At 43.1% G+C, this 26145-nt stretch overlaps 2 protein-coding genes across 3 annotated transcripts; both read left to right on the top strand.

Moving 5' to 3' along the window:
- Nucleotides 1-404: 404 nt before the first annotated feature.
- Nucleotides 405-21722, top strand: LOC105013192 (C1q-related factor). Of its 2 annotated transcripts, XM_034295020.1 has the most exons (3): nt 405-1004; nt 19947-20139; nt 20182-21722. In XM_034295020.1, exons 1-2 carry the CDS (start codon nt 405-407, stop codon nt 20124-20126), a joined length of 780 nt encoding a protein of 259 aa, XP_034150911.1. In that variant the 3' UTR covers nt 20127-20139; nt 20182-21722. The 2 variants fall into 2 exon arrangements, with proteins under 2 accessions (XP_034150911.1, XP_010872843.1); XM_010874541.4 differs by having other exon boundaries at nt 19947-21722.
- Nucleotides 21723-24370: 2648 nt separating this feature from the next.
- Nucleotides 24371-24916, top strand: LOC117595231 (leucine-rich repeat extensin-like protein 5). Its single transcript, XM_034295152.1, has one exon. It carries the CDS (start codon nt 24371-24373, stop codon nt 24914-24916), a length of 546 nt encoding a protein of 181 aa, XP_034151043.1.
- The last annotated feature ends 1229 nt before the right edge of the window (nt 24917-26145 follow it).

Genomic DNA, 26145 nt, shown 5'->3' with positions numbered 1-26145 from the left:
CCTGGTCCTCCTGGCTCTCCGTCTCTCCTCCTACACCCTCCTTCTCTCTCCTCTCCACTGCGTCTCCAGTGTTCGGGACAGCGTTCCTGTATGCATGCCCGTGTGCCCGCGTTGTCCCCCGTGTGCCTCCGTGTGCGGGCGGATGTGTGCGCGTGAGTGAACGCAGTGAGGCGCATCAGCGGGTGTATGTGGGGCTCCCTCTTACCCTCACACACTCGCCGCCGCTCCTCCTCCTCCTCTTCCTCCTCCTCTCCTCGGGATCCCCGTGACCCCTTTCCTCGGTGGCAGGCTCCCCACACCCGGCGGTCACCATTTCCGCCCCCGGGAGACCCACTCTGGCGGCGCAGCCCCTCCCCCGGCTCAGCATCGGGAGGAAGACCCTGGTGGCGGCCGCCGTCGGGGTCATGCTGGTCCTGGTGCTGGTGGTGCTCATCCCCGTGCTGGTCAGCTCCGTGGGCACCGACGCCAGCCACTACGAGATGCTGGGCACCTGCCGCATGGTCTGCGACCCGTACCTGAACAAGGGCACTCCGGCCAGCACCACCGGCTCCAGCGACGTCCAGGGGGAGGCGGAGGCGCTGAGCGATCACAGCAACATGCCCTCCACGCTGGTGCAGGGCCCCCAGGGCAAGCCGGGCAGGCCGGGGAAGCCCGGACCCCCGGGGCCGCCCGGGGAGCCGGGTCCCCCTGGGCCAATTGGCCCCCCCGGAGACAAAGGGTCTGGGGCAAGGACTGGGATTTTGGGCATGGGGAATGGAGCTATCAGCACAGCCACCTACAGCACGGTGCCCCGCGTGGCCTTCTACGCAGGGCTTAAGAACCCCCATGAAGGCTATGAGATCCTCAAGTTTGACGACGTGGTCACGAACCTGGGCAACAACTACGACGGCATCTCTGGCAAGTTCATTTGCAGCATTCCAGGCACCTACTTCTTTATCTACCATGTGCTGATGAGAGGAGGGGACGGGACCAGCATGTGGGCAGACCTCTGCAAAAACGGACAGGTGAGTCAAATCACTTCCCTGGCAAAAAGGGATCAAATACACTTCACTGCTGGTTGTTTTCATTAAAACTACTATATTTTCTCTACTACAGCCTCCAGTCCCATCTAAAATTGTCAGACAAACTTATTTCTTGATAGGCTGTTGCTCTCCCTTCTTCTCTCTGGGTGTCACTTGTTGTTACCAACTTTATTGGTGGAAATGTAATCGGAGCATCAAAATCAAATTGCCCTGAAACGGCGTTATATAACACCAAAGCTTTATTTCCAAAGAAACGGGGGCTGGTGGACTGGAGAGTAGCGGCTGTGCGTTCCCAAACTCACCCGACCCCAGAGCGAACAGATGACGGTCACACAGCTGTGGCGCCAAACGCACTCAGGGAGGACGATGTGTAATCTGGTGCTCGACGCGCGTCCCCTCATAGCATGAAAGGACACTGACATTGCCCGCGTCCCTCGAATGAAAGGACAGACAGTTTCCCCCGAGTTGAGTCAGTGCCAGTGTCCTTTTCTGCTTATGTCTAAGTTGAGCCAAGGTTTGGCAATATAGAATCAATTAGGCTGTAAGATTTATTTTTCACTTAAAATGTTGACTGTTGAGAGAAGTGTGCTTTCTTTATTGGGACTCTATTAATGTATTCGGAGCTTTACACAAATGGAATAAATCATTCCTCTTTTTAGAAGTATACGATTCAGGATCGTATCACTTTCATATATCTGGTTGTGGAGGTTCAATTGATGTAACCGAAAATGCATGTGAGTTGGGAAAGCACGATGGCAGGTGCCTTAAATTTGCCGAAAGGGCATTTCAGAATAATATGAAAAAGACAGTAGTTCCCTGACTCTTTATATGATTATTTTAATCATATTTACGATAATTACTATTATGTTATTGCGAAACGTGTCATTGTAAAACACTAGAAGCGCTTCTCTTTGTGCTCGATTATTCTGTAAACTCCAGCAAGTAGCCTCAGCCAAGTAATGTGTTCAGGCACAAATTACATTGTGCTACATTTAACGGTCGGGTTCGCTTATTTAATGACATGTAATCTAACATTGCACTCCTGGAGGGACTCAACAAGGCGGTAATTATCCAAACGTCTCGCGCGTGAAACAGGAGGACAACGATTACGAATCCGTCAGAGTGGACAGGCTGGAAAATGAAAGTGTTGCTAATTATGTCACGTGTATGGGTGATTGGACTAGGGGATATTGGTGTTTCATTTGCTCCAAATACAAAGCATTTGCATGATCTATGCAGATTTTTAAGCATCAGTTGACCGTGCGGGAAATTGACACACCTCGCCCAGGGGATGCTCTCAGGTACCTCCAGTAGCTATGTAGCCTACGCCTTGGTTAGAATAATCAACAGTAGAGAATATATATATATATATATATATATATATATATATATATATATATATATATATATATATATATATATATATATATATATAATTACCATTAAGGTATGTGCTATTTGTAACGAGCTAATGATACAAGATTTAGTGCGCATTCAATTATTTTGGGATATAATATTCTCTTGGTGATGACCACTCGTTCCTTGGCTAAATGCTGCATACCGTTTTACAGTGACATAGAGTATACTATTACAGTTTCAATAGCCTAGTGTAGTTTATTAAAATCCTCACAATTATCTTTCATTAAGCCCACTAAAAAAGCGAACTTCCCTTACACTGACAATTACTCGTTTGAGCAACTTTGTTTTATGTTAATTGCATTGATATAAGAAAGCTTTCACTTAAACGTGAATATGTAGTTCACCTATGGCCACTACTGGAAACTGTGTCATAACGACTGTATCCGACGTTGGCTGTGTTTGCGTTTAGCATGCCATGTCTTTGGAGTGCATATGTAATTTTCTTCTGTTTTAACGGCTCTTGTGCCCGACATTATTGCACATAACTCGATCGAGTCACCATTTACTGTCAGTTACATTCTGATTCACGCATATGCATCCACCGCCTCCAGCTCACTTATTTGCCCTCCATTGCACTTTATTGCAGCCACTGTATATATGTTCAGCCTCATCATACACTGTAACAACTCCAACCTAACCAACTGCTTAATCAGCACTATTTGGCGAGTTGTCTGGACTTTAGAATGACAAGAAGTATAGTTAAGGTGTGAATGTTAGTTGCCTCGCCACATTTTGCTGGAATTGAGCTAAATTTGGAAAAGCTGGTTCAATTTCAAAATAGCGTTTTCCTTCGGAAGCGTTTTTCTTCGGAAGCAAGGACATGCTGGATCATTAAAATCATTAAAAACCATCCTCACCCTTTTCACATTCAAAGCATGGTGTACTGATTTTTTAAAACGGGTTTCACTACCTGTATTTTTTTATGTACACTGATTAGTTGACTAACCAACACTTACACAAACATAAAAAAACACATATTTTTCTCTGATCGGATAGAACTTTGACTCTACCCCTGACTGAGATGGCTTTTGCAGAATCTTTATTAATATTATGATTTTTCAGTAATCTTTCAGTAAGTCTATCATTCCTTCCATTTGTTGGATACAATTGACTCTTACACAGAATTACAGATCACTTTGCAAGCCTGCATTAAAGTAGATTAAACATACAGTCAAATAGTGCTCAGCTGCAAAAGGACAGTGAGGTTGCTTAAACATTTGATCAACAAAATGAAACTCACAAGTCTGTCACATCTGGTTGCTTTACTATTTGTACATGGAATCAACATACATTAATGTACATACATGTATACACACACACACACACACATATATATATATATATCAAATAAAGACTGGCGTTTTATAAGCTGCCCCCAGCAATCAGATAACTCTAAGAGAATAGAACATAAGCAGCCTATACAATGTGAGCCAATAGAAGGAGACAGAGGAGGAGGAATGAAGGTGTTTTTCATCAAATATTGTACCAGTATTAATAATAATAGTTTTTGTTTGAAAACACATGCCACATTAATTAGATTGTTTTTCTCAGCAAAGAACTGGCTGTTCAACTACAGTTATAGTAGTTGAACAGCTACAGTTATATATATAACAGTTATATAACAACTACAGTTATATATATATATATATATATATATATATATATATATATATATCCAGCATCAGAAAAAATTAACAGACACTGAACTGAAGAGACACTTTTTCTTTCCTTTCCAAAAAAGTCGAAAAGAAAGGTTTTGAGTGAGGAACAGAAGGGTTTAAAATTAAGAGACCACTGCAAATTGAACGGTTCTGTTCCTCACTCAAAACTTTCCTTATCAACTTTTTTGGAAAGGAAAGAAAAAGGTGCAGTGGTCTCTTAATTTTTTACGGAGCTATACATATTTACATTCAGATGTTTGGTCTCTTAACAGTAAACGGTTGTCTGTATACGTAAAAAGGCAGAAAATACACTTTCCTACATTTTTTTGTTCTAACAATTTTCTTCATGTCCATTTTATTTTTTGCAACTATAAAACATCTTAATGTAAATCAATGTAGGGTTATTTCTGGCAGCATATCAAGTTATTATTCTAATTAGAAATGTGTCTTTGTAGAGGATGTTAGGAAACAGACAAGTTCATCCAGCACGTTTTAATCTTAGAACAATTTTGTCCTTCGTACAAAGAGCTTTTATATTGATGGATTTTCACAGTTAAAGAGAAAAAACAAGTGAAATGCAACGAAAGCATACTGCTGTGGTACATATGTAAATGTACAGAGTGCACTGGGTCTGGTCTCTGTGGCTAGTGAGGTCACATCTTTCCATCAACCTCTAAAACTGTCACAACCACATCACTGTTACCAGAGCAACGGTTCTATCCTAGAGATGGGCAATATTTTAGAAAGATAAATACCATTTCAAAAGGATATCTGCCAGCCAGGTTGGCGTGCGTTTGATCGCATCTGCTGGACAGTGACTGAGAGCGTTGTCCTCGCGGGGAAGGACCATTGTCCACGACCGCTTTTGACCTGTCACCCGTGTGACACCCCAAGGCTTCTGATTGGCTACAGAATGCTAATGGAACATTGTTGGAAGGTAATATATGAGAAAGGTTCAACAGAAAGGTTTGGGTAAACATCAGACATACGATCTGATTGACTAGACGTTTGACACCACAGCAACCAAAGGCTCCTTGACTACTTTCTTTTTTTCCCCAGAACGATGTTTTGTTGTTCTACTGATATACAGCTGTGTGATAATTTAAATGAGATAAAAAGTGATTAATTAGGTTGAGTGCCTTTCAAACATGTCGCCAAACTTCCCAGCCAGGTCCTCCAAGGAGAGGAGAGGTGGAGTCTATATGAAGGGTCTCTCCTCTATATATAATGTGTCACTTCCCCATAACATTTCTGGGGGGTGTAAAAGTGTTGATACATAATAGGCAAGGCGAACATATGTTCCTATAAAGCACCTTCTGTTCCTGCTTCATTGTGTTCCCAAGAGGAGGGAGTGGAGGCACTTAAGTTAGACACAGGCAACGCACATCTCCTGAGAATGGGGTAATGTTTATAAAGTGGTAACTGCCTGCCTAATGAAACATACCTCTCTCTTTCTTTCTCATTTTCTCTCTCTCATTGAGCACAGCTTAAAGGGTGTAGTCTACAAGTTGCCTGAGAATACCGCACGGTTTTCGTATGTGTAACGTGTCAGTCTGTGACTGTGTCTGTTGAACTCACGTCAAGTGAAGATGCCCAAGTGTCTCTGTCCCCTGTTAATGACTGTGAATGGTTATAAATGTGGGCTAACCGGTGCTGTGTCATTGATGAAGTGGCCACAGGAAGGCTGATGGTCCTGGAACAGGGCTGCCCGGGCTGGAACAATCCTCTACCCATTAAAGGAGAAGCTGTGTGGGGAATAGGAGGCTGGGGAGGACTGGGAATAGCAGACAATGCAAGTATTTTATCATCCTTAAATGTTGGTGCATCATGGACCTGCAGGTTCTCTGACTGCTGTTTTTCTGCAGCCTGTATCCTGCCCACTGCGAGTCCATACAATGTGTCTGTCTAGCCTCAACAGTCAGGCTTTTTCGCTCTCTTCCTCTATCTCCCTCTCCTTGCCTCTTCCCCTTTTGGCTCAGTGGGTGAAATGCAACACTGTCCCCATTACCTTGACACATTTCAAGCTACACCAAAGAGTTAGCTCCTCTTGGTAAGCAGGCAAATAAGAGTCTATTTTCAGCTTGGTGTACTTCGTCTGCTCTCCCAAGTTCCTCTGTTCTCCTCTCTACTTGGCTCCTATTCGTCTGTGGTTCTTTGACTCCCTTTCCAAATATCTCCAACCAGTCCCGGTCTTCCCAGAGGGAAGTGTCAGTCTTTTCTCCCTGAGTTGGACACATCACGGTAGAGGAGACAGTCATAATAAATCCAATGCCACACTACAACGAATGGAGAGAAAATGAAACCCCCCAAAAAATAAGCAGGGTAAATTATAGCTCTGTCGTGCCAAAGAGTCTATTTAATGGTAATTAAAAACCTTGAACCAGATCCATGATGTATTGGTGCTCTTGCTCTGCTTTTCCCTTCATAATATTGTTATTAATCCGCAGAACCGAGTTAATTAAAAGCAATGACTTGAGCGTCACTCTCTCAGGAGGGCCCTGTAAAAAATCTCTGTCGCCTTTAAGCTCCAGAGTCCCCTGAGCAGCACATGTGTCTCCCGCAACAATTACTGCTCCATGCCCCCTAATACAGAAACGCAGACGCACACACCAGCTGCCCCCGGGCGTTGGGCACTACGCTCTCCTCCGCCCATTCAAGGTGACGTCCTCCCATGTGTCGTTTCTGCACATCCCTTTAACGGCAGTTTAATGTCAGTGTGGGTCTTAGAAATGCAGCCCCGAAAAGGTGATCATCGGAAACACAAAGTTATGCTCTTGGAGGTCAGAAATGCGTTTGGGAATTGTAAAGACACCAAATCAGTAAGATATGTTAGGGATGGGATTTACCAATCATGCGCAGTGCGTGTTTCCTAAAGTCTGCAGCGTTTACAGCATGTGTGATGTACTGCACAATTACATGATGTGGTACACAATAAATGAGGATGGGTTTTGGTTCATAGCTGAATTTATTCAAAATCACTGGATCGCATCTCTCACTTGCTTGAAAAACCAACAACATACTCCAAATGTTTGGGCCAGCTGTAGGATCATTATAAACTTGGGGAAAGGCAGAGATTTTTCATTCATGTCTTGATTGTGGTTGTTCTGAGCCAAAGCATACCACAGGTTGTTAGAACGTTTTCAAGTAAAGTGAATCACCACTGACTTGAGCTAACTGTCCTGCACTCCCAGGGTTTCAGAGTCTGCGCTGTTTGGAGGTTGTCCGCAGCTGGGATCCAAATGTGGGTCGCCTGCCGTGCGCCCTGCTGGCCCACCAGATGCCCCTGGGCCCGTTTAAAAATATTTTAAACCTTTGCCCAACAGAGGCCTTTGGTATGATGGCCCATAGATTTTCATATTGAAAAGAGTGAGATGTAACATTTAGAACACGCCATTACATCTCTCCCTGCTGGGCTGTTTCAGACAACCACGTGGTGTTCTCCCTGCTGGGCTGTTTCAGACAACCACGTGGTGTCACTGGAGCCATCCGTGTAGATTCCATTCCAGCCAGTCCCAGAGGAACTCAGCGGTCCCTTCCTGAAACTGGCCTACAGTACATCTCCTGAGCTCTGGTGAACATCAACACAGCGGTTTACCGTGCAGTGTTCATCCAGGTGTGATCCACGCTGTGTTCAGTATAAGGAGGCAGCCTGGGCACAGCTAATTGAACCAACGTGAACCATCTGGATGTAAATCTGGTGTGTTATATTAATGTCTCTTTGGATTAACCAAACCTGTCTGGAGGCATAAATAAAATTTCATTAAATTCACAAAAAAATGTCACGGACTGAAAGAAAGTTCAAGCTGCGTTAGGTGTTAAAAATCCTAATATTCATTAGATATTATCTGTCTCATCAGCTCAACGTTCTACTAAACTTGGCGATGCTGAAATAAAGCCAGACAGTGAGCTGAGGCTAGGGTTAGGTGTTTTAATACAGCGACTGGGCAGCCTCTGTGCGTCTCCAGGAACAGAGCGGGACAGTGAGAGGCAAGCTGCCCTTGGCCCCTGGGATCAATCCCCCCATTCTTGTGCATTTCTCTTTGCATGTGTGCGTGCATTTCTGTGCAATTGTGTATGCGTGTGTGTATGCGTGTGTGCGCGCGTGACTCTTTGTGCATGTGCCTGGGTGTGTAACCTTCTCCCACTCTGACATTCCTTCCTCCTGTGATGTATTTCGTGACCCCCACTCTATAATCAGCTGTAGAGGTGGAAGAGGCGGACCTTTGGCCTTGATCTTCTGTGTAATTGGACAACGGATCTGACACTCTGCCGAGTGAAACATAAGAGGCCGTCTAATTAGGTGCGGTATGGGCTATGAAATTAAGATTTGTCCATGTTGCTGAGAAATACCACACACTTTGGTAATGTCAAGACGGCACCCGGTTGTCATCGCCGCACCAAGGGGGAAGAAAATAACTTATTGGAAAAGTTTCCCAAACTGAAAGCAAACACAATCACCGCACTGCTACGACTTATTTTCTCTGCATCGTGTCCTGTGCGGTCCTTTAAACAGTTGAGCGGCAGTCAGTCAGACCCCACTGGAACACACCTTCTCTGTACTGTCGTGTCAGACTGAACGGGTGAATTGAACAAGCGCCGTGTCATCCCCGTGTGTCGCGGGAACACAAGGAACATACGTCTAAAACGGGCTGTGAATTCACAGCCGGAGACGAACGACTCTTCTGTGACATTGGTGTTGACTCACAAGGCTCCTTTCATTATATTGAGAGCAGACACGGCGGGGGGGGGGGGGGGGGGTTGGGGGGGGGGGGTTGGGGCGGGAAAGGGCCCCCGGCTCTGTTCTTACACAAACATCACTCCATGACCCGACGTCTCGCCATAACCGTCCCAGTACACTCTGATACCCACAGCCCCCATCTTTCACTTCAGGAAGAAACATCAAGTCGGCGCCTCCAAGTGACTCACACCTCAGATGGCTAAGTACCGTATGTGTTTAACATGGTGGCCCTCCTCTCTAAAAATGAATATGGGAGATATCAGCAGTGAGGGATGTCAACAATCCTTCCAGCGAGAAATGATGAATAGGGCACTTCATGAAAAATGTATGCAGCAGCAAAACGTCTGAACCTGCCTCTCCCCAAAGACTATTAGAACTCTGCCTGAGCAGCGTATCGTTAGGGAGGTTGCCCACACCACAGAACGCTATTCTCAGTGGCCCACATACTTTGTAATGCATTTCAAACAACTGTTTTATTTCATTCGTATAGTGACACAAAGTATTTTGTTGATCAAGGATTCAGCGTGCCATTACACCTTGATACACTCTGTTGGCAACATGCAGGGTGTGAGAGATATTTGAGATGGTGGTTTGCGGAAAGCTTAGCCCATCTCACGGCAACTGACAGAATCACAAACAAGCAATGGGACAGAGTTGACACCAAGCGGCAAGGACACAGGTCACAGTTTACCCAGAGAGCGGCTAGGACACAGGTCACAGTTTACCCAGAGAGCGGCTAGGACACAGGTCACAGTTTACCCAGAGAGCGGCTAGGACACAGGTCACAGTTTACCCAGAGAGCGGCTAGGACACAGGTCACAGTTTACCCAGAGAGTGGCTAGGACACAGGTCACAGTTTACCCAGAGAGCAGCTAGGACACAGGTCACAGTTTACCCAGAGAGTGGCTAGGACACAGGTCACAGTTTACCCAGAGAGCAGCTAGGACACAGGTCACAGTTTACCCAGAGAGTGGCTAGGACACAGGTCACAGTTTACCCAGAGAGTGGCTAGGACAGAGATCACAGTCGAAGAAAGAGCGGCGAGAACACAGGTCACAGTTCCTGCTTCCCCCCTCCGATTCTCTCCTTCAAGCCAATTTCCAGTGACAAGTCTGTGCCCGTAAATCACAAAGACGCTAGAAGACTTGTCATCCCAGCCGTTATCACTGGTGCTCCCTCCATCCCCTCTTTGTTTTATTGTGTAATTATCCTCCCTGAGTGCTTGTTATTTCTAACCGATAGCACATACTGAATGGAGTACAATTATTAACTTCCGTGATTACAGGATTCTTCCTTGACACCAAGTGGGAGGGAGACTTGGCGTGGTATGAAACATTATATGAAGTGTGAGGAGGTTCATGTGACGATGAGGCATTCAAGTAAGGAGGGAGGCCCTGCAGGTAAGCAGGTGTGATTAATGCACAAATACTTTCTCCCCCTCCCTCCCCCCCTCCCTGACAGATGGCGGCTCCTCCAGTACCATCTCCTCTTCTCAAGAACATATCATGCACTTAATCAGGTTTTCACCAGAAATAAACCTATTGCAAAAAAGTGCAATGACGTTTTTTTTTGCCACCGCTACAATTCTAGAACGACAGCTGACATGAAGAATCTACGGGGCAACGGTTGTTTCACTTGGAAGATCTGTGTATGTTAATGGAGATGGCTATTTTAGCACTTCAACGTGAAATATTGTCCGGGTCCCACAAACGTTGCATAATTAGTTATTTTCCCCTAAACAAATTATTATGAACGTGCAGAACCCCACCCACAAGCTTACTCCCCACACCATCCACTCTTGGGCCAACCGTTAACGTAGGCTGCTGGATGTGGTTCGTTTTTTGGTTCATTAGAATTACAACCGTCAAAGCCCTAAGCCCGTACCTTAACCGATGAAAATGAATAACCAAAAGTTTTAACTGCACAGATTTCTTATCATCGCAAAACCTGCGAACAAACAGAATTTAACACAGTCCAAAATACATTAAAAATAGACACTTCAGCTTGAAACTGAGAGGTCTCGTCGGGGGGGGGGGGGGGGGGGGGGGGGTTAGGAGATGTGACAGGCTTGTGACAACGTGACTGAGCTGCCATCATCCATGCGGCTCAGTTTTCAAACCCAATTAGGTGGCGGCACACGGCTTAAGAAAGAGGCAAGCGAAATTTCAAGAATGCACGCTTAACTGTGAGTCAACAAGTTCCTGCCATAAGAAATATCAGCAGCTGTCCTCCATCCAAACACATCCTAGTCACTCCAACTGAGAACAGATCAATGTCCTGGAGGGCTTACTCTTCCTGCCACTGGCAAACCACAGATAATTCAAAATCAATCTCATTCCTATACATTATTTCAATTAGTTGTCATTGGTATCTTATTGAAACCCAAGAAAACAACACAATGCCGGATATTTCAGCGGTTAGTTACTGTATAGGATAATTCAAAATGTCAGCGTAACTCAACCCTGTGGAAGTAATCAGCTTTAGCGCAGGACAGCGAATTTGCAAAAAGCTGTCACGCCGTCATGTCAGAGGCCTATTATAGATACGAGTGCTGTCATTATTGATAAACTCCGCATTCATATTCAAATGCATTCGGAATACAGGCAGAGTAGAGTGGCATTCACTGCGGAGTACAGCCGCATTATCTATTAAGCTGAGGCAGCGCAGTCTGAGCCCAGCCCTCGCCGCTCTCCGATGCCAGGGAGCCACGCGGTCCATTATTCAATCAGAGACATGACAGTGACAATGTGACGGACTTTAACGCGCTCCAGCGACCACGCCGGGGAAGATGAGACCGGTGTCAGGTGACTACGGACCGGTTTGCCGTCAGGGTATACAGAGCTAACGTGTCTGGGGGCATACTTGTTCGCATTGCTTGTTCTGTCAAAGGTTTCTGTTCACATTTTATTTCAACGTCATGCTCCAACAGTTGCCTCTCTCACTTTTTTAAGTTCATGCTATGGGTTTCAAATGTATTTTGATGGGGTGTTGTGAGTAGCCAATAGTACAAGGGGCTTAGTGGAGGTTAAGTCAAGTAAACAGTTATTCTTTTATTAATATATATATATATATATATATATATATATATATATATATATATATATATTTATATATATATATATATATATATATATATATATATTTATATATATATATATATATATATTTATATATATAATTTGTCTTGAATTTACAAGAAGTATTTTTATCGTTGCTATTATTACCACCAAATCATTGGTGTCGGGACATGGCAATGGCTTGTCTGTCATTGTGTAAAATAGGGACTCTGATAGAAGCGAAATTATGGCATGAAAAATGTAAAACGTGATGAATTGGAAACAAATGACAGAAAATAGCAGTTGCTCACCTTTAACGAGTGTGAAGATCTAAGCATGTCTGTGTACAGTACATGGGAGTCAGAAGACTTTTAAAAGTTAAAGGGACAATGAATTCAGCATTGAAACTCTAAATTTTTTAATATGGTTTGATTCTTTCGAGCCTGTGGTTAGTGAAAACAAAACGTATTCGATTTCCAATAGCTTACAAATGATCTGCAAGTTCACTTCCTTAACTTCTGAGTCTTAGTCAAGTTCACTTCGATACCTTCGAAGTGAACTTGACAAAAGCTGAATCAAGTCAAGTATCACCTCTCACAGTAACAGAGGTTCCTGAGTTCAGTGTGAAAGCAATAAGACAAATATTTTAAGTTTCATCAAAGCCCCCAAAGACAGATCCAACCAGGCCCCGTCAGGGAGCAGAGCAGCAGCCTTCTAATAAAAGTGTGTTGACTTTGTGTGTTCAGGGCGAATCATCTGATATTAATATGCACTGGACGACTGGTGCTCTAGATCAGTAGAGAGGCTTTGTTTGCACATCGATATGAGCCTCGCCAGATTTAATCAGGAAGGTAAACAAGGGGGGAGGGTGGGGGGGACTACTCATGGATGCCTATAGTACAATATGCCAATGCCACATATAAACCTGCACCTTTAAGGCTGACTTCAGAGCATTACCCAGAGTACCCTTCACCTTGAAAGTACCCACCAATAAGGTGATCAGGGTGAACTATTCCTTCACTTTATTGAGTGTGCCCCTATGTCTGGTTAAGATTAAACACTGCAGTCACAATGGCTTTTTCATTTCATTTATCTATATAGCTGAGGCCTGTGTTTATTTATTTTTTTGCACTCTATAATATAGCAATAATAACAATTATAATAAAAAAACGGAAATATACCAAATGAAATGCATGGTGAAATAATGAATGAAATCTAAAATACACATTATAGATTATATTATTTCAATGATCAAACATTTTAATTCCCATATGGGCAACAGAACATTTAGCTTAAGACCACTGCAAGTTATTCCATGAGTAGTGTGGAAAAACGCTGTTAGTAAGCATGGACTAGCCAGACTTGAGAGCAAATTTGATTACTGCAGACTGCCCTAAGTTAGATAATGTTTATTTTTCAGCAGTACAGCCTGAAACAGTGCAGTGTGTATAGCACATCACTGTCATCAGGTACTGACTAAAAAGTGTCCCGTACAAGTTATCTGTGCTGAGGCGGCATACACGATTTGTTTCTAACCTGGAACTTTCTGTTTGATTTTTGTTTGAAATGATTTCTCCCCACTGGCAATCAATTTCCCCGGTGACTTCCCAGTTGTCTTGAAATTACAGTTGTGATAGGTCAGAGATCTCAGAGGTCACAGTTTTCTTGAAAGGGATATGCTAACACAGGCTTGCTCCACTCTCTCGCTATGTTGTGATGACAGTGAAAAGGGCAGGAAGGAGTTAAATCCTTAAAAGTTGTTTGACGAAATCATTAGTCAGCCACACATTTCTATTAATTGTAGCAAAACCATATGTGCCAGTGTGATGTCTGAACTCCACAATATTTGTATATGAATAAAAGTCAAAACACGACACATACGTTTATTAAATTATTTTGCCATTGTGTCACATTGTAACTCATAGCTCATATAAGTGCCTGAAAAGGGTAGTTTGTCCTTCATTGTACTTGAAGCTGAGAGTCTGCAAAATCCACAGCTATAAAGCACCTCATTCTACTATGAAAGAGGTCCATTTTATAAGCCAAAATGTCAAAATAGTGTCAGACAGAATAAAAAACCTTCAACCTTTTTAGCTAAAGTAGAAGGCTTCTCATTATCCTGACGGCCTGATGGTCAGCAGGGTGTTTCACAGCCAGCTGTCAAAGAGGTCGGTCCATTCCAAAGGCCCGGCAAGGCTTCCAGGACGCTTGAGTGCGATAAAGGCGATGAGGCACTGATGTCAGAAGATAAATTGCTGCTCTATGCCAAATATCATATCATCGTTTTGTATTCGTGGGGAAGAAGTTAAGCCTTTCCGTTTTTCACAAGACCTGCTTAGGAGCGAAGACGACAGGTGTGATGGTCGCAGTCAATGTGATGGTGCCTTGTAAGTGTGGAAAATAATCTTGCATTTTGCACTTGCATCCTCAGTCTTCTCATGGGCTTTGAGAAGATTTCCAATTAATGATATTAGTAATTAGGTGGCTGATTATATTGTAATTGTCTCATTTCATAAATATACAGGTATGTATTAAAAACCAGTGTGAATTGGAAATGGGTATTTTTTGCATGTTCCAACTTCCCAGGATGCCCCTCCTGAGATACTCACAGTCAGGCTTTGCCGTTATCAACAGCAATCCTGGAGCAATTAGGATTAAGCGCCTTGGTTTAAAGAGTATTGACAGATTCATTTTAAACATTATGAAACATTGACATCACGAAACACCTTGTCTATGCTTCGTAATGTGTTTAGAAGTCATTATTTCATGGGATTGGCCAAAATGCTTTTTCTCTCTGAACTAAACATACAGCAAATCCACCACAGAAAAAAAAAAACGATTGTTTCGATTGTTTCGATTGTTTCAGTGATTTAACACATGGTGTTGTAGGCCTCTCAATGGCTGCCATGGGGACACACACCCACTGCAACCACTGAAGCTTTGCCCTATGGTCTCCGAAATGAAGACGCTAATTAGAACAGATGACTTAAACACCACCTGAGTATCGAAAGTATTCATACAACGGTAGAAAAACCAAGTCAAATCAGCACAACACGCGAACAACACACGCCAGTTTTCACAAAGCCAGTGTGAGTGACCTGCCAACGGATTTCTCTCTCGCTCGTTTCCATTCTGTGGTGTACAGCTGTTCACGCAACTCCCTGGGAAGACCGGACACATGTTTTCACAGCTTATATAGAAGAAATAATATGCTTTTTCACTGAGTGATTTCTTATAGCCTTTAGAGGCCTCAGCATCCCTTTTCTGGCAGCTGTCATCATGTCCTCAATGATGGGATGTTTTTAGTCAATTTCATGTTCCATTGGTGATGCATTGTCACTCACAGTGTGTCCGGGAATCTTTTTTAAACACAATGTGTCAAATCAATAGCGTAGCTCTCACAACACTTTGTTCAGCACTGACTAGGGACTGTCTGAAGCCATTTGATTTAAATGAATAGATAGGTTCAATGTCCCTGTCTGCTGCTTGCAGTGACTCACAACCCATTAGAGATAATAGGCTTTACTAGGCTTTCATTGAATTAGCTTTCATTGCATATAATGTTTCACACAGTAAAATGTCATTTACGCGGACGGAAAATTGATGTTTTGATGACTGTCTCTTTATACAGGCTACTTTCTAATAAAACAAGTATTTTTAGGACATTATAAATATGTGGTTTAATCTGCTCTCTTAAGATAAATAAGTGATAATTACAGCTCTAGTAGGCTGAGGGTTGTGTAATACATTAGACAGCTAATCTCTGTGCGTCTCTGTCCTGTTGATGCAGGGGGTCACTGGCAGGGCTCTGGCCCTCATACGTGTCAATAAGTCTGTTGAGTTGCCTCTGGTTAAACAGGCCAATTAATGATCCGTTCCCATCCCTACCTCTGTGTTCAGCCAGGATACCGTGTGTCCCCACCCCCCAAGCACCCACCTACCCTACCCATCTGCCAGTACTTTAGATTATTTTTCAGAATGCATTTCAATTGGTTTGGTAGGTCACAAAAGATTCTTGCTGTGGCTACAGAGAAAATTTGTGTTCATGATTATATGATTCTGGTCCTTGGGTCTTCCAAAATCTATTGTATGGTACTGAACTACCTCAGATGTTTTGGGCTATTCATTTCAGATTCTTTTAATTTAAATGCATTCTGGATATGATTGACTGACAGTTAATTCTTACTTGCAACAATGACCTGGAAAGATTTACAACATTAATGTATTATACTACAGAAAATTAAACAATCACATTATAAGAAAACGGCAAGGTCAATTAATAAATTCAAAAGGTTAATTAACAAAACTGAATTTAAATTGATATAGTCACATTGTCAATTAATGACTTCACCAAGTACAAAATCACACGGTCAGTTAATAAAGTCACATGGTCAATTAACTGAAATCCCATAGTAAATGATTGCACTTACATAGGCAATTCTTATTTAGGCTGCAACTGCTGATGTGATGGGTCAGTGCAGCATAAAACCAATGCTGTAGATAATTTTGCAATGCACATATATATTGTTTTACTGATTCATGAAAGAGCATTTAAAAGACACCTATTCTAAACATTGTTCTCAAGACACAACTCATATGTATTACAATTACAAATGACAATAACTTAAACTTAAGAATAGTAAAGCTTCCTTTTTGATGAATGTACACATTTTAACAGTACGTACTGCCACTAGGGGCAGTAGTGCACACATGTAGCTTTAAAGTCATGTTTTTGCCAGGCGTAAATACCAATGACATGCACCCCAGTGCTTGCACGGTTGAATCTCAGGGGTGGCATTTTCTTGTTTTCAGGAAGTGTTATCTAACCTTGTTTTTGTTCTCTAGCGTTATGCCTAACCGTAATGCTAACCTTAACCATACTGGAAGAGTTATCTAACCTCAATGTTTTTATTGTCTAACTTCACCCTTAACATCATGGAGTATTGGCAGCACTTCCCTCGGCATTAGGAACTCAACGTTACCAACACCCATGGACATTCCATGCATCATTCCATGCGTCCTTACCTTCGTGTTTAGATGTAGGTATATATTTGGGAGTCTCTTTTGAGAAGAATATAATTAGTTATGTCAAACAAAAATAAATTGTCGAAATGAAAGGTTAATCTAACTTCTCATATACTGTATTATTCCTATTTTGCAGACTATTAGTCAAAACTGAAAAGTTATTTGTCTCTGGCTATAAATGTTTGTCAGTATATTGTGTGACTAGCCTGGGACTGGAGTGCCTCTTCCAACCCTGGCAGTGATCAAAACAAATGTTATTGTTGCCATGTCTTCTCATTCTATATCTGTTTAGGTTGTAGGGGACTGTCTAAACTTGTTTAGGTTGTAGGGGACTGTTTATATCTGTTTAGGCCGTAGGTGACTGTTTGTATCTGTTTAGGTTGTAGGTGACAGTCTATACCTGTTTAGGTTGTAGGGGACTGTCTATACCTGTTTAGGTTGTAGGGGACAGTAAATACTTGTATAGGTTGTAGGGGACTGTCTATACCTGTTTAGGTTGTAGGGGACTGTCTATACCTGTTTAGGTTGTAAGGGACTGTCTATACCTGTTTAGGTTGTAAGGGACTGTCTATACCTGTTTAGGTTGTAGGGGACAGTAAATAATTGTATAGGTTGTAGGGGACTGTCTATACCTGTTTAGGCCGTAGGGGACTGTCTATACCTGTTTAGACCGTAGGGGACTGTCTATACCTATTTAGGCCGTAGGGGACAGTCTTTACCTGTTTAGGCCGTAGGGGACAGTCTATACCTGTGTAGGCCGTAGGGGACTGTCTATAACTGTTTAGATTGTAGGGGACTGTCTATACCTGTTTAAGCCATAGGGGACAGTCTGCACTTGTTTAGGTTGTAGGGGACTGTCTATACCTATTTAGACCGTAGGGGACTGTCTATACCTGTTTAGATTGTAGGGGACTGTCTATACCTGTTTAAGCCGTAGGGGACAGTCTATACCTGTTTAGGTTGTAGGGGACTGTCTATTCCTATTTAGACCGTAGGGGACTGTCTATACCTGTTTAGGCCGTAGGGGACAGTCTATACCTGTTTAGACCGTAGGGGACTGTCTATACCTATTTAGGCCGTAGGGGACAGTCTTTACCTGTTTAGGCCGTAGGGGACAGTCTATACCTGTGTAGGCCGTAGGGGACTGTCTATACCTGTTTAGATTGTAGGGGACTGTCTATACCTGTTTAAGCCATAGGGGACAGTCTGCACTTGTTTAGGTTGTAGGGGACTGTCTATACCTATTTAGACCGTAGGGGACTGTCTATACCTGTTTAGATTGTAGGGGACTGTCTATACCTGTTTAAGCCGTAGGGGACAGTCTATACCTGTTTAGGTTGTAGGGGACTGTCTATACCTATTTAGACCGTAGGGGACTGTCTATACCTGTTTAGGCCGTAGGGGACAGTCTATACCTGTTTAGGCCGTAGGGGACTGTCTATACCTGTTTAGATTGTAGGGGACTGTCTATACCTGTTTAGATTGTAGGGGACTGTCTATACCTGTTTAGGTTGTAGGGGACTGTCTATACCTGTTTAGGTTGTAGGGGACTGTCTATACCTATTTAGGCCGTAGGGGACTGTCTATACCTATTTAGGCCGTAGGGGACAGTCTGCACTTGTTTAGGTTGTAGGGGACTGTCTAAATGTTTCTGTACGGGACTGCCTACACCTATTTCGTTCTGACATCATTGATGCAGAGAATTCTGTTGCTATACTTAGGAAGGGTGGCTAATATTTAAGCCTCTTACATACATTACTACATCAATATCAGAAATATATCACTAGGCAAATATGGCATTATCTAGGAGCCAGCTATCTAATCAGGAATTTCCTTATTGTTCTTTCGCTTCAGATACCAATGTCAGCTTGTACAATCGAAAAAAATAAACTACTAGAATGGTAGTTTGCTTTTAAAATGCTTTTAAAAGTATGTATTTCTGTTAACAACATAATCACAGGCCCTCTTTGTTTCATGTAATCATACACAAGCGAGAACTTCTAAACACACACTATAACACGCACACACATACTATATAAAATACACACATACTGTGCAAAACACAAAAAGATGATAACAGTTTCTATGTTAAGGTACCCACTTCTGTGCTCCTCCTAAAGATATGTTTTTTTAATATATACATATATATATATATATATATATATATATATATATATATATTTAACGTGCCGAAGTAGCTAGTCTTGACAAAGTTTATTTTTATTTTTAAAGAAAATTCTATTTATGAAGAAAATTCTATTCACTGAAGTATATTAATAAATTTTTCACCTGCCCCCCCACACCATTTAAAAAAAATCTTGCCCCAGATTTCCCCACCCCTCAGCCCTCAAGTCCAACTAGGAAGTCAGATCAGTGCATGAGCACATGTTCCCTCAACGGACAACTTTTGCTGGCCCCCAACCCCACCTGAAGGAGTTGCTAGAGAACAGTGCATCAAGGACATCCATGCTGACGATACAACCACGCTAATACCCACCACCCTGAAAGATGCTTTTGTCAGTAAGCATGAGATACATCAGTCAGTCAGCAGAACAGCCAAGGCACATACCTAGACAGTGGTGCACAGCTTGGCACTGCAAAAGAGAGCCTAAAACCATGGCGCCACCTGGGAGTGTCTAATGTGTAGTGTACATTAAAGCCAGGTCACCAGAAGAGTGAGCCCTGTTATTAAGGATTATTAGAATGTCGACTCAGACTAGAAATACAGACCATTCTCTTTGAAGTGAGACAACAGGCGTCTGACCCCTCTGCCTTCTATTCATTGCGGGACATTCAACGAAGAACCCCTGATAGTCTAATATAATTATTTTGTTTATGGGTTGTGTGGCATTTCCTAAAACATTAACAAAATAGAAAAAAACACTGACATCACGTTTCAAAACCGACACAAAAATGACTGCCAGTACGACGTAACTAACTGACAACTGAAATAACCAGTTGAAATGAACGGACTGCAGCATGTAATGCGCCTGGTTTGTCTCTTTCCTCTCGTTCTGTGTTGCAGGTGCGAGCCAGTGCCATTGCCCAAGACGCAGACCAGAACTATGACTACGCCTCCAACAGCGTCATCCTCCATCTGGATGCCGGAGATGAGGTCTACATCAAGCTGGACGGTGGCAAGGCTCACGGCGGCAACAACAATAAATACAGCACCTTCTCCGGGTTCATCCTCTACGCTGACTGAACCCACGTAGGAGGCGTCGCCCAGGCGAAAGGAGGCGTCGCCCAGGCGAAAGGAGGCGTCGCCCAGGCGAAAGGAGGCGTCGCCCAGGCGAAAGGAGGCGTCGCCCAGGCGAAAGGAGAGAGAGAAAAAAGGAAGAGGGAGATTGAGAGTGTTGTGAGGGGGAAGGAAGGGGTTAAAAGCCGGAATGCTTTCTAGTTTCCTGTTTCTCTCCACTGTCATGCAAAGCTCTTATACACATCAGTCCCAAATCAAGGTTCTTCAACTCAGATGGACCTGCCAGTCTGCCTTGGTCAAAGGGAGAGAGGAGAGGGTGTGTGTGTTTGGGGGGGGTTAGGGGGTAATGAAACAAGGGAGAAATAGATGCTTATCTCTCATAAGAATTCAAACCCATCAGTTGCTCCTTACTTTCGGAGTATCCCGCCTCTTCAAACTGGAAAATAAACCATGAACCACCCATAAACTAGATCTGTCCACATCATCGCAACCCAAACTAGAAAATAGTGGTCTATATGGACTCTGTTGACTGAAGTTCCCCTGTGTTGTCACTGTGTGCTTCTTCATTTCACACAGTGATGCCTGGCCATTCTCATGGCGTTGAGTGTGACGTCAGCTGGGAGAACAGGAACACAGGCTTGGTTTGTGGGCGAATGTTGTTCATGCAAAGCGTTTTAGACAACATTACGTTTTCCCTTGTCCCATCCAATGTATCTAAAAAAAAAAAAAAAAAGGCAAATACAGTGTCTGCGCTTGCCCTTCCCCAGTCCCTGTCATCCAATCCTATTTGTCTACACAGGGGCCCCGTGGGTGGATAATAGACTCAAATGTATATTAGATGTTCTTTTTTATGTATATATCCTCCTCTGCACCACCAGTTGTGCAACAAAGCAAAATATTCAGATTCTGAGGTAACCTATTTTATGAAAACCAATGTCCATTACTTCAGCTCCATCCGCAGGAGAACTCCGGTGTGGGGAAGTTAAACAACGAAAGCGGAAATAGGTGTGCGTGTTTGGGGGAGAAAATAGAAAAGAGAGAAAAGGGAGAGTGGTGTTTTCTATGGCGAGGTCAATTTTCTGTTTCAGTGTGTCTCTGGCTTCACTGGATGCCATTCATTCATTAGCTGCATATTCACTGATACACAAGCATTATGGTAATATTTACTCAACATTGCAGGCTGACAGCTTGTTTGAGGATTCAATTGATTTGTTGAGTGACTTCGCTTGTTTAGCACCATGTGTTTGTGTGTGTGTGTGTTTGTGTGTGTGTGTGTGTGTGTTTGAGTGTGTGTGTGCACTTGCGGATGCGTGTGTGTGTGTGTGTGTGTGTGTGTGTGTGTGTTACTGTATGTGAGTACATACATCAGAGCATGTGCTGTGACATTGCTACATTGTTGTTTTTCTGTTATTCTGTGCTACAGCCAATGACAGACATTTTACTCAACCAATGAGACTGCATCGTGTAGAGAGGGCAACCTCTGTAGAGAGGACAAGAAGAACAAACAGCTTGTAAATTAAATCTATGCTATGTTTGTCTATCTTATTTTATCTTTTGGAATTGTTGAATACATTTAAATAATAAATGGAATTTTTGGAGTCACTTGTCTCAAGATAATAATTTTACCCCAAATGCGCTAATTGCTAAATTGACTATTTATAGAGCAAACAACATGACACAAATATCTGTAATCCTATTTAGTTTGAAAATAATATATACAGTTAAGATAAGTTTGCATACCTTGGCATTGATTTTGAAAATATGACTGATCATGCGAAAAACTGTCTTTCATTCAAGGATATCTATCATATGAAGCCATTATTATCACATAGTTGTTTGGCACCTTTTTAAATCATAATGATAACAGAAATCTCCCAAATGGCCCTGTTCAAAAGTTTACATACCCTTCAATGTTGTTTCAGACACAAGATGACACACACAGGTGAAAATGGCAATTACAGATGAATTTCCTACACCTGTGGCTTTTTAAATTGCAATTAGAGTCTGTGTATAAATAGTCAATGAGTTTGTTAGCTCTCACGTGGATGCACTGAGCAGGCTAGATACTGAGCCATGGGGAGCAGAAAAGAACTGTCAAAATACCTGCATAACAAGGTAATGGAACTTTATAAAGATGGAAAAGGATATAAAAAGATATCCAAAGCCTTGCAAATGCCAGTCAATACTGTTCAATCACTTATTAAGAAGTGGAACATTCGGGCATCCAAGAAAGATTTCAGCCAAAACTGCCAGAAGAATTGTTCGGGATACAAAGAAAATCCCACAGGTAACCTCAGGAGAAATACAGGCTGCTCTGGAAAAAGACGATGTGTTTGTTTCAAGGAGCACAATACGACGATACTTGAAAATGAGCTGCATGCTCGAGTTGCCAGAAAGAACCCTTTACTGCACCAATGCCACAAAAAACCCTGGTTACAATATGCCCAACAACACTTTGACACACCTCACAGCTTCCAGCACACTGTAATTTATAGTGACAAGATCAAAATAGAGCTTTATGGTCACAACTATTACCGTGACCATAAAGCATAAGGGGTCAATAAGGCCTTTAGCAGGGGTATTCAAATCTTACCCTGAGGTCCGCAGCCTGCTGGTTTTCTGTTCTACCTAACCATTAATTTCTCCCACCTGGTGTCCAATGTAAAAATAAGTGCCTGATTAGAAGGCTGCAATGAAAAAATGGAGCAAAACTGGCTTCAAGGTCCAGATTTGAATACTACTGGCCTATAGTGAACGGAAAACCATGCCCACTGTGAAGCATGGTGGTGGCTCACTGATGTTTTAGGGGTGTGTGAGCTCTAAAGGCACCGGGAATCTTGTGAAAATTGATGGCAAAATGAATGCAGCAACTCATCAGAAAATACTGGCAGACTATTTGTATTCTTCTGCACTGAATCTGTGCATGGGACGCTCTTGGACATTCCAGCATGACAATGACCTTAAGTTCAAGGCCAAGTTGACTCTCCAGTGGTTACAGCAGAAAAAGGTGAAGGTTCTGGAGTGGCCATCACAGTCTCCAGACCTTAATAATATCATCGAGCCACTCTGGGCAGATCTCAAACATGCGGTTCAAGCAAGACGACCAAAGACTTTGCATGACCCGGAGGCATTTTGCCAAGACGGAAGGGTAGATATACCACCTGCAAGAATTCAGGGCCTCATAGAAAACTATTACAAAAGACTGCAAGCTGTCATTGATGCTAAAGGGGGGAATACACAGTATTAAGAACTAAGGGTATGCAGACTTTTGAACAGGGATCAGTTCATTTTTTTCTTTGTTGCCATGTTTTGTTTTAATATTGTGCCATTCTGTTATGTCCTACGGTTGAATGTGAATCCCATAAGAAATAAAATATGTGCGTTTTGCCTGCTCACTCATGTTTTATATACTTACTGTATATTACCAATTCTCCAAGGGTATGCAAACGTTTCAGCACAACTGTAGATACAATTGATTGTCAGGAAACATAATACAGATCCTATCATGACTGGCTTCTCTCCCTCTCCTTAAAAAATAAAACAAAAAATTTGGGTTGAAAGGCATCAGGGAGACAAAGACAGTTCCCTCCCCACCCGGTTTCCCTTGCCTCTTCTCTCCTACAGAAAAGGTGGACTGGGAGATAAAGTCCACCCGACTCCTGAGAAGTCCGTCAGCACAGCAGCAGAATAAACGCTCATTTAAAAATCTCAAAACCCCTGAAAGAACTCCACAGTCTACCTAAATTGTAGATCTTAGACCGTATTCACAGATACTCATCCACAGTGGAACGATTTGTCCTGTGAAGAGGGCAAGAAAGAGTGAGAGAGAACAGAGAGACAGTCAGTGGGAGACAGAGGTGTGACAGGGAGATAGAGAGGAGGGGAGGTGAGAAAGACATCAAGGGTGGAATAGAATGGGAGGGCAGGAGAGATAAAGAGAGAACCAGATAGAGGCCTTGGAATTGGAGGCTAATTTAGATTGGGTCTGACGTGAGGGCTAAGAAGGCAATGGAAAGTGTTTACTGTCATATCAAAGCTATGGGATATTACCAAAACTATGGGATGTGACCAAAACTATGGGATGTGACCAAACCTATGGGATGTGACCAAAACTATGGGATGTGACCAAAACGATGGGATGTGACCAAACCTATCTCTGTCCCCTTTTCTTGTCTTGGTCCCTTTGTCCACTTTTCTAACCCATATCCATCTTTTACATGCTCTGACAAACAGAGATATACCCAGCTGTTATGGTAAGCAGCAAGCCCCCAGCCCTCCCTCCAGACTACTACAGCCCACACTCCCACAGCCTCCATCCCAGACTCCCACAGCCCCCACTCCACACTCCCACAGCATCTACTCCACACTCCCACAGCCCCCACTCCACACTACCACAGCCCCCACTCCACACTCCAACAGCCTCCACTACAGACTCCCAAAGCCTCCACTCCAGACTCCCAAAGCCCCCACTCCATACTCCCACAGCCTCCACTCCACACTCCCACAACCTCCATCCCAGACTCCCACAGCCCCCACTCCACACTCCCACAGCCTCCATCCCAGACTCCCACAGCCCCCAATCCACACTCCCACAGCATCCACTCCAGACTCCAACAGCCCACACTCCACACTCCCACATTCCCCACTCCACACTCCCACATTCCCCACTCCACACTCCCACATTCCCCACTCCACACTCCCACATTCCCCACTCCACACAACCACAGCCCCCACTCCAAACTCCCACAGCCCCCATTCCACACTACCACATTCTCCAGCCCCAGTACTTTCCCTGACTCTATCTGCACATATACATGATTCTCTTTGTCATTTTTGGCCACAGCCGTGAAAAAATACTTTTGTAGTTTTCCCCAGATGGGTTGAGGCCGTCAACTAACGTGTACTATCCAGTCAGTCCCCTTCACACGTGACCAGGAAAGAGAGAAATAGAAAAAGACAGATAAGGAGAAAGACAGAGATGTAATGAAAAAGTGAGAGAGAAAGTACGGCAAATTGAGAAAGAGAGAATGTAAAGAGAGAGTAAAAGAGTGAGGAAGTGAAAGAAAGAGATAGAGAGATGTAGAGTAGGAAATTGAGAGGAAGCGAGAAAGAGAAAGAGAGCGAGAGGAACAGCAGTTTGCAGAATCCAGGTCCAAGGTTATGATCCTGCTTGGTTTAATGCCTCACCATCTCTGCTTGGTTAACATCACAAAACTATGTTCCCAAACACCTCAGAACCTCACTTGAACAGAATTGCACCTTTAACCTTCACACTGCAGACAGATTCTTTACAAACATCCCTTTCTTCAACTACAGACTCCCTTCTCTTTCCTTTCTATCATCACAGTTCGTAATGTTTCTTTATGGCTGCAGGCTGAGATTCACAGAGCAGCTCCCAGAAGGTCATGGTGTAGGGCAGTGTGCTGTGTTTCCCTCTATCAGAGTTAGCACACTCTGATGATGTAGCTACTACTGCTATGTCTCCAGAGGACATCCTGAGATAAAGAACAAACAGTCATACAAACATACCTGTTTCCCCTCCTTCAGCCAGCAGGATGTGTCAGTGACCTTTCAAAGCTTGGTTTCCTCTACTGTTTGCCACAGGCCCCATCATACAAAAAATTGCATAACATTTAAAGAAAGAAGACATTTTAAGGAGTGATAAAACTGTTAGTTCTAATTGAACTATGATCACTGAAAATTAATTTAATTTAGAACTACATTTTAGTGTTAGCGAAAATGTTTCAGTTTTAGGAAGTGTCTGTCACATAATCCCAAATTGGGAATTTTAAAGAGTCCATTTCAGAAATGGAACAGTGAAGAAATGGAACAGGACACTTAAATAATCCCCACCAGACAGTATTTCTGAACACAACCTTATTGGGCCCAGATGGAAGACAGAGGAGGGTTTTCTTTTTATGCCCAATCATGTAACTGACCTGTTGCCTTTGAAGCTAAATAGTTGTGAGACGTTCCACAAACTTTTCCAGTCTTTTGTTGTCCCTTTCCAAACATTTTTGAAACA

The sequence above is a fragment of the Esox lucius genome, chromosome 11 (assembly GCF_011004845.1).
Source record: "Esox lucius isolate fEsoLuc1 chromosome 11, fEsoLuc1.pri, whole genome shotgun sequence".
Lineage (NCBI taxonomy): Eukaryota > Metazoa > Chordata > Actinopteri > Esociformes > Esocidae > Esox > Esox lucius.
Note: the sequence above shows the minus strand (reverse complement) of the source record. Positions and strands in the feature narration are given on the sequence as shown.

Excerpts from the sequence above, each read along its gene's own strand:
- LOC105013192 (XM_034295020.1), top strand. The coding sequence starts at position 405 with ATGCTGGTCCTGGTGCTGGTGGTGCTCATCCCCGTGCTGGTCAGCTCC. Across the intron at positions 1,005-19,946 it reads ACCTCTGCAAAAACGGACAG|GTGCGAGCCAGTGCCATTGC; the intron begins GTGAGTCAAATC and ends TCTGTGTTGCAG.
- LOC117595231 (XM_034295152.1), top strand. The coding sequence starts at position 24,371 with ATGGTAAGCAGCAAGCCCCCAGCCCTCCCTCCAGACTACTACAGCCCA.